General features: G+C 37.4%; 1 protein-coding gene across 9 annotated transcripts in view; it reads left to right on the top strand.

The window, feature by feature from the left end:
• LOC122559094 (single-stranded DNA-binding protein 2) overlaps positions 1 to 8,815 on the top strand; it is a 378,880-nt gene that overhangs the window by 295,033 nt on the left and 75,032 nt on the right. For 6 of the 9 annotated variants that reach the window (XM_043708394.1, XM_043708422.1, XM_043708377.1 and 3 more), the window contains one exon: positions 3,315 to 3,404. The exons of the other annotated variants lie outside the window; for them this stretch is intronic. In XM_043708394.1, the coding sequence (XP_043564329.1) occupies positions 3,315 to 3,404 (90 nt within the window). The remainder of the gene's footprint in view (positions 1 to 3,314; positions 3,405 to 8,815) is intronic. 9 annotated transcript variants of the gene reach the window in all.

Genomic DNA, 8,815 nt, shown 5'->3' on the forward strand with positions numbered 1-8,815 from the left:
TCTAACTGTTACCCAGCTATCTCTGTTCTCTGGCGTAACTATGTCCCTGTAGCTTCTATCTATCACCCTCTCAGCCTCTTGAATAATCCTCAGTTCATCCAACTCCAGCTCCATTTCCCTAACTCGTTCTGTGAGGAGCAGGATCTGACTGCATTTCCTGCAGATGAAGTCGGCAGGAGTATCGGTGGTCACCCCTACCTCAAACATCCTGCAGGAGGAACATTCCACTGCCTGCGCTGCCATTACTCTACACTTCGTCTCCAAAACAAGAACACTAAGTTGCTTACCTGTGGACTTTAAAGTTAGGTTAGAGGAGGAGGATGGGAGGGAGGCCCTACTATGTAGGGCCTGGGGACTAGAACACACCCACTCAAATATCAATCACTTACCGTCCCGATTAGCTCTGCGCTCCAACTTCACTTCCGCCCAGCTCGCGCCGCTCTCTGCTGTGAAAAGACCGTTGGCGTCGAGGTAAGTTCTTAAATATCAATCACTTACCTTCCTGAGTAGCTCTGCACTCCAACTTCACTTCCGCCCAGCTCGCGCCGCTCTCTCATATTCACTTTAGCTCTGCCATCGCATCCACCTATCACTGAGGCTCATGATTTATCACTCTCAATATTATATGTAACATTTTCCCTCAATGGTTCTCACACAAAAACCTCATTAAACAATTAATGCTTCCTATCTGACATGCTTGCAGATCACTCATTCAGACACCTCACTACTTTTCCTGAGTGACAAAGGATTAGTCACCTGATTGACCACAATCCTCCTTGATTGTTCATTGCTGCAAAATATGACAACTGTCTAGCTAAAATGCTAAGGATAGTGGGAGGGCGGATTTTGCTGTAGTAATAACAGGCCTTCAGTTCCACAAGCAGAAGTACCTGTTGTTGAAACAGGTTAAAGACTGTGAGGATGTCCTCACTAACCAATACAGTAGGGCTGCATTGAAAACTTCTGAAGCTGGTAGGAAGATTGGGATGAAGGGAAACTGCTCTGTAGACCATGATTGTGGTCTTTCACCCAGTAGTCACATCACATGGCAAGGAGGATCTGGCTCGGTTGCTCTGCTTAGTTCTCAACAGGGAGCCTAAATCAAGGTAATTGATATTGGGCCGCCTTGATATGGGAACATTCCAGCAATGCTGTTCATAATTGTGTAGCTCATAATGGGGCCTTAATTGCCCTTATTAACAATGTGCCTCAAAGAGAGTACAGCCAATCCTGTTATCAGCCTGACACTGGAAAAAGATGAGAGCTTATGTGACGTGGTGTAGTATCCCTACCTCCTGAGCTAGGAAGCCTGGGTTTGAGTCGTACCTCTTCCAGAGTTGTGTCATAACACCCCTGGATGGTTTGATTAAAAAGTATCCTGGGAAAAATCTGCAACATTGGGAATGGTTTGGGGCTTGTTCTTTCCATGATGAAAGCATTTGCCTTCCTTTGCTCTATAAAGTTTATTGTCTTGCATGAAGCTTGAAGTATCATCCCTCATATGAAAACTACAAATTTCGACCCCAGCTGCCTACATAATTAGATATTTAAAATGATAAACAATAGAATTAGAGCTGAAAACTTGATTTTAGTTATGAGGGGAGACATATACAATGAATCTCTTGTGCGCTTTGGTATTTCTGCAATCTTAGCACCTGAAATGTTGCAAGTAATAATTTATCACTCACATCATATCTTAGAAGTATATGAAAGACCATGGTTTCTGATTGTGTATTCTGTTTATAATATTTATCAGATAAATATCATCATAATTTTAAAAGTATATTTTAAAAATCAACCCTCCACAATGCCATCTGGCCTCAGTGGTGATGTCAAGTCTATGAAGTATATTTTTTTTTAGAGGTGATAACATTTTCAAATATTAAATCGCTACAGGAAGTGCCTGTCAGAGAGCATAGAAAGAGCCCTAATCCAAACCAGAGGAGAGTTAAGCAGCCTGTTATCAGCAGGTACATAAAAACTGCTCAGTTCCACCAGACGTAAATACTGTGAACAAGATGATGAGCTGTGAAAGCTTCTTGCATGCACCTTGTGTTAATAGATCCAAGACAGAGAAATTGCAATAGTTAGGGAAAAAAACAGATGGCAATGCTACTCAGAATTTGTAGACTTGTACATGACTTGAAATACCCCACATTCCTAGGCATCGTGACAAGAACCCAGTCAATACTCACAGGACTTCACATGTCACCCCCATCAGTTCACTAAGATTGATTTGAAGACTTTGGATTCCCCAATCTCTGTTGAAGAGATCTACATAGAGATAAAAGATCTATTACTTGGGACATCCTCAGACACAAGATGTTCATCACTTAATCATAGTGAGCACTTTTAGGACTGAATATTGACCGTACTCATATGATTGAAAATAAAACTTGGCCTAAGGGATTGCAGCTACTGAAACAATAAGGAAATGGTACTTTCCAAACTTTTTGGCATTATCACTTGGTACTCTGTGGAATTATGTTTGCTGAATTATCTCCTGAAATTTTCTATAATAAAATGTGTAGTCCCTGAAGTTGACATTTCTTTCCAATAACCGTGCGTCACCTAATTTTCACTGACCTCCAAAAATAATTGATCAACTTGTAACAGCAATAACAATAATTGAACAATAACATCTACCTTCAAAGTCTAAACTTTACGGAAGATACTCAATGTCATGTCAAAACAATGAATTTTCAGAAATTTAGGATCACAAATAGTTTCAACTTAAGCATGAGAGAGATATTGTTAAACTGAAGCCACTTGCTGCTCATGGGATAGCATTTTTGCTTTTAACAGGTGGTGAAATCAATAAGGAAATCATATTTGTTTACCTTCAAATCTGCTGCTATCTCAAGAATTTCAATTTAATGAAAAATTCCAACTTCTGTGTAGACCAACATGTAGGAGAATACTTTCAACATAACAACGCAGACTTGTTGAACCCTACCTCATAGTTGAATTATGCAATTAAGAATATTATTTTATGACTATTTTACACAGTGTGGCCTTTGGTAAGGTGCTTTGACATGCAAATTTATACATATTTTGGGTAGCACTGATTGTTAGCAAAGCCAGGCATTCATAGCAAAGAAGATTGGCCTTTTTTTAGCTGCTAAACTTTTAAATACTATTATAATTTTTAAAATGTCTGTGTAAATGCTTGCTGCACATAAAAGTTATATTTAGATTTGTTTTTGTTATAAGTTTAATTGATTCAGAGTATGTTATTTTACTTTTTACACTTAGGAAGTATGCCAGTTCCTTGCTACAGGATGTAATGACACAGGAGTTGCCTTTCTTTTCAGAGTGCAGCCGCAGCTCCCAGTCCAGTGCTAGGAAACATTCCCCCAGGAGACGGAATGCCAGTAGGCCCGGTACCACCGGGATTCTTTCAGGTAATAAGAGACTTAAGCAATAGGAAAAAGCTTTCAAATGGCTAAATGATTTCCAGATAAGAATGACATCTATGCTGAATCCCTCTAAATTATCAGTGAAAAATATAATACACTTGAAGCAGATGGTGGACTCTGAACAAGGATTACAGATGTGAATCTAGATGGGTTTTTACAAAGTTTAAATTAAATCTCAAACAAAATGAATCATTCATCTCAAATTTGCTGACTATCACTATTATATGTTTTTTTGTTTTTTTAAGAAACTGTACTCTATTATTCGGGGACTTTAATGGAAGAATTTCTGATGCTACTACAGTAAACAAACATGTCTTTTCAAACCAGCATTCTGCTTTACTAGCCCTGTTAGTGCTGCCAGTTTGCATATGAGCACATCGATTAGATTGCAAACAGGTATTCCTGCCCATTTGTAACTGAATCTCAGTGGAATAATGATGGGCATTAGTTGGCGTCTTGTTGGCATCTGTCACTGACTGAGCTGGAGTAAAAATTGTGTTTAATTTGTTAATCATTTACAAAATGAAAAGCTAATACAAAAAACAATAAATGCAGAGGTTAATGAAGGCATTTAAAAAAAACAAGAAATTGCCCTGAGTGTTTGAACCATGTGACCAGGAAGGTTCCAACTTCAATCTCTGGCAAACGTTGACTGACCGGAGCTCTTCACATTACAGCATTACCGCTAAATTTAAAAGAAACATCAGTCCTGGTTCCCATTCCTTGTTATTATATAGTGACCCACATTGGGAGTGCAAATAAGGGCATTAGATGAGGATAGAATCACACTCAGCTATGTTCCCTCCCCTCTGATTAAAAAGCCTGTTGACATTGTACACTGTTACATCAGCAATGCTTGTTTATTTGATGTATTAGACAGGTGCTGCCATCATGGAGCTGTATTCCAGCAAGGACATCAGTCTTCAGAAGATGATGAAAGAAATCAGTCAAATATACACAACTGTGCTTTTCTGTGTAATGTAGCAGTAGAGTTTCCCTTTGTGCACCCAACAATTTCAATGGTTCACCTGTTCTGTTTTGGATACCAGGCTTCATTAGTATAGGATGACTGGGATTCAGGTGGAAAGGAATATCTTGGGGAAACCCACTGTCCTAAGGTAACTGCATCCTGTGTTGCTGGGCTGCCTCTAGGTATGGAGACAGATAAGTCTAAGGATGTGGGGTTGCGGGAGGGGTGAGAGGTTCTTCTGCTTTTCCTGTTTTACAGAACTAAATTAAATTTGCCTTCTGGACACCTCTTCAGATTACCTAAATTTGGTTCATAACAAGTTTTTGAAATCTCCAGTACTGTTGAATGAAAGAAAATTAAGGGATGAAGCATTTTCCAGAATAATAATCTCTGGAAACATACCTGGAATTCTTCATGAAACAAGCTAACATAGCACAGCACACATTTAGCTAGGCATGGAATTGGCGTTTTTTTTTACATGAATCATCTTGAAAACTTTGCATCATGTTCTCTATTTTAAAAAAAATAAAACTCTAAGTCTGCATAACTACATGAATGAAAGTCTATATTATATTTATTTGTTCATGGGATTGGCATCACTACTAGTCCAGCAATTATTGCCCATCCCTAATTGCCCAAAGGACAGTTAAGAATCAGCTGAATTTCGATAGATCTGGAGGCAATGTAGGTCAGACCAGTTAAGGATGGCAGATTTCCTTCCCTAAAGAATGCTAATGAAGAAGATGGGTTGTTGCAGTGGTTACATGGTCACCATTAGGCTAACTTTCTTGCCCCCATATTTTTAATTTAATTCAAATTCCACCATTTGCCATGATCTGATTTGAGCTCATATTCCCAGATTATTATTCTGGTGTTCTAGATTACTAATCCCAAGAAATTACCATGACACCACTGCCTCCCCCATAAAAGAATAAGTAAAAATAAATAAAATAAAATTTTGGACTACAAATTTCTAACCATGAATTGATCCAAGGGAAATAGTCTTGGCACTATATTTATAATGGTACAGAGATGCTATGTATGAAGTTTTGTAAATTATTGATCTTGGTTCTTTCTCAGCATTTCTTAATGCTCTTTCAGTTTCATCATCTGTTGTCTGTCTGGTTTATTAGCTGTCCAGAGTTTTGTGGCAGTAGTTAATACTTGTAGAAAACAATCCATTGAATACATTTTTTGTTCAGCAAAATCCAGTAGCATCCATTTCAATTATTCGTACTGATTATGCAGTGCTTTAATACAATTAATTTGTAAAAGAAAAGAAAGTTGCTTGCTAGCTAGAGCTTGGGTATTGCTGAAAAAGAGAGATGCTGTTGAGGCTTTTCACCTTGATTCCAATCACAACAGGAGGAGACTGTTCTCTGATGCATTCCCCGTTAAAGTGCCTCCAACCAATCAGAGTTTGAATTTAAACAAAGCTGAGAGATAATTATTATATTGTGCATTTCCCATAGCACCAGCTTAACTGATCAGCACCGTACTCTCAGGCAGTATTAATTGTTGCTCCCTATGATATTTGTTATTCTTGCAACTGTCCTGATGAGACATGATGAAAAGCTTTGTGAGCATCTCTCTAATTTTTCAGCAATAGCTTGTATCAAAAAAGACAAGTGGATTTTTTAAAAATACTTTTGATAACAATAAGTAAAAAAGGAAAGGGTAATGTACATTTTTACAATTAAAAATGTAAAGTGTACAACAAATTTCATTCAGGCTTAATGTATTATATAAATTAAAATATTCAGAATTTGACAGAAGACCTGTTTTATTTTCAACCTTAACACTGGTTGTATTTATTGCAGGTCAGGATGACCTGCACTGAATAAGACATGCCCCAGGGTTTATACTAAGAGCTGTCCAAGTCAGCTCATGCACCAGAATATGCTAAATTATCTACCCACGCATGCGCTGACTCTTGATTTCCAGCTAAAGCCAGCAGGAGGTTCTTATTCAACACAGTCTGTTGTAAAAGGTCTTGTTTCATAGCCTGAGACATCTCCAAAGGATAAAAGCAAGATATTTTTCTCCGATGTGGAAGTCAAATTAGATAAATTATTGTTATTTATACTTATACAGTTGATGCTGTTCTGCAGATTTGCAGAGAAATATAAATTGGGTACAGGTTGTACATGTGACTGTGATTTCTTTCACACACCATCTTCAGAATCTTGTATCATCTTGAAATTCTGAAACCACAAGTGAGCATCACTAACTGCATTAACCACTTTTACCAATTCTCCTCTGGTTGTTTTTTATGTTCTTGTATTTGGTAATTATTAAAACAATAATTACACTTTGAAAATCTGCTATGAGCAGTCAATATAATCTTGACATATTAAAAAAATTATCTTGTAAAATCGGTTAATATTTACATCCTCTGCTTCACATAGTAAAATGTAGATTTGTTTGTATCTGGCTTGGTGTTAGCTTAGTGGAGTATTATTGCCTCCTAGTGGAAGATGATCTTCTATTTAGTACACACACAAAAACTCATAAAACAGCTGATGTGATTGTGATGTTCAACTTAGTATCATTATTTCTTTTAATCAAGTCAAGTAAATATCTTCAAACAATGTACATTGACTTTTTAAACGTTCTACGTGTTGCTTATTTAATCAGAAGTTTAGCAAACTATATTGGATATCAAATTCAATATACTTAATGTTATAAATTAACATTTATATTTTGGCACCTCCTTGCCCATAAATGTTAGGGAAGGATATATTTGATATATGACAGGCATCCATTTTGCCTACAGAACACAACAGTCATGTATACATGCTATTTGTGCAAATACTTGCATGTAATTGTTTTGTTTGTTGTGTACTCATAAATATGTTTTGAATAGGAGTAACAATTATGATGCTCATGGTCTTGTAGGATTGCTTCCCTTTGTTCAGGCACTTTGTATAAAGCACTATTTTCCAGCTAAGTAGGTGGAAGAAAACTCCTTACGAAGTGCAAAACCAGAATTTGCACGACTCAAAACTTGGAAGTAACTGTGTTGTGAACTGGGGTAGTGTTAAACAGTAAAGACAATTATAAACATTCAGTGGCTATAGACAGGCGTAATAGGTGGACAAGAAACAGAAGAAAATTAAAGCAGAGGAGTGTGACATGATTCTTTAATGTAGGAAGAACAAGGAGAGACACTACAAAATGAAGGACACAATTTTGAACAGAATGCAACAACAAAGGGACATGGAGCAATATGTGCATCGATGAGTGAAGGGCCTGTCAAGAAAGTGGTTAATAAAAATATAGAGGATTCTGGACCTTAGAAACAAAAGGCACAAATTACAAAGGCACAAATATTATGATAAACCTGTATAAACCTTCATTTGGTATTACACTTTTTTCTGGTCATCGTACTTTGGGGAGAAGACATTAGAGAAATTGGATGAAAGATTCACATAAGTTGTTTCAAGGAAAAGCAACTTAATATTTGGAGAAACTGGTGCTATTCTCTTTTGGAAGAGAAGATTAAAAGAAGTAGAAGTTCAAAGACATTACTGTTTTGATAGAGTAGATAGTGGGCAAATTTTGCGGAATTGTCAAACATCGTAGGATGACCCATTTAAAGTAATTAGCTCAAGGAAGGAAGGAATGAGATACCTTTGCCCTGTAAGTGATTTGGGTGTTAAATACGCTGCTGGAGTGTAGTTTGGAGGCACATTAAATCAAGGCTTTCTTAAGAGAATTGGATAATGACCTAAAGAGAAAAGGACATCTGTGTGACTTTGAGGAAAGTGATCACAAATAAGACCATGTGAATTGCTTTTGCAGAGAGCCATCAGAGGCAGATTGGCCTTCTCCATTGTAACCAAGATTCTTTTATGGCAATGGTAAGAAAATGAATGAGTGATAGAGGATATCAAGTTAGAGGTTTCCCTCTTTATCGTTTGAGAAAATCCTAAATTTCGATTTAAATCTTCACTGACCATACAAGAGGAATCTAAATTTTTTCATTGTAATACTGTTTCATAAATTGATGCCCTACCATTTTCTGATGCAGAATGTAGGAACATCTGCAAGTGCTGCATGCAATCTTGTGTGTGATACCCTGTTTAACAAATACAGACAATAACCAGCATTTAATGCAAAGAAAGAAAACAAGTATTTTTATTCACTTTTCCTGCATGATCTATCCATTTCCAATCTTGTAGGAATATATGGTGATGGATTTTGAACAATGTGTATTGCAATCGTGATTAAAACTGAAAATGTGTTGCTGGAAAAGTGCAGCAGGTCAGGCAGCATCCAAGGAGCAGGAGAATCGACGTTTCGGGCATGAGCCCTTCTTCAGGAATGAGGAAGGTGTGCCAAGCAGGCTAAGATAAAAGGTAGGGAGGAGGGGCTTGGGGGAGGGGCGTTGAAAATGCGATAGGTGGAAGGAGGTCAAGGTGAG

The sequence above is a fragment of the Chiloscyllium plagiosum genome, chromosome 2, assembly GCF_004010195.1.
Source record: "Chiloscyllium plagiosum isolate BGI_BamShark_2017 chromosome 2, ASM401019v2, whole genome shotgun sequence".
Taxonomy (NCBI): domain Eukaryota; kingdom Metazoa; phylum Chordata; class Chondrichthyes; order Orectolobiformes; family Hemiscylliidae; genus Chiloscyllium; species Chiloscyllium plagiosum.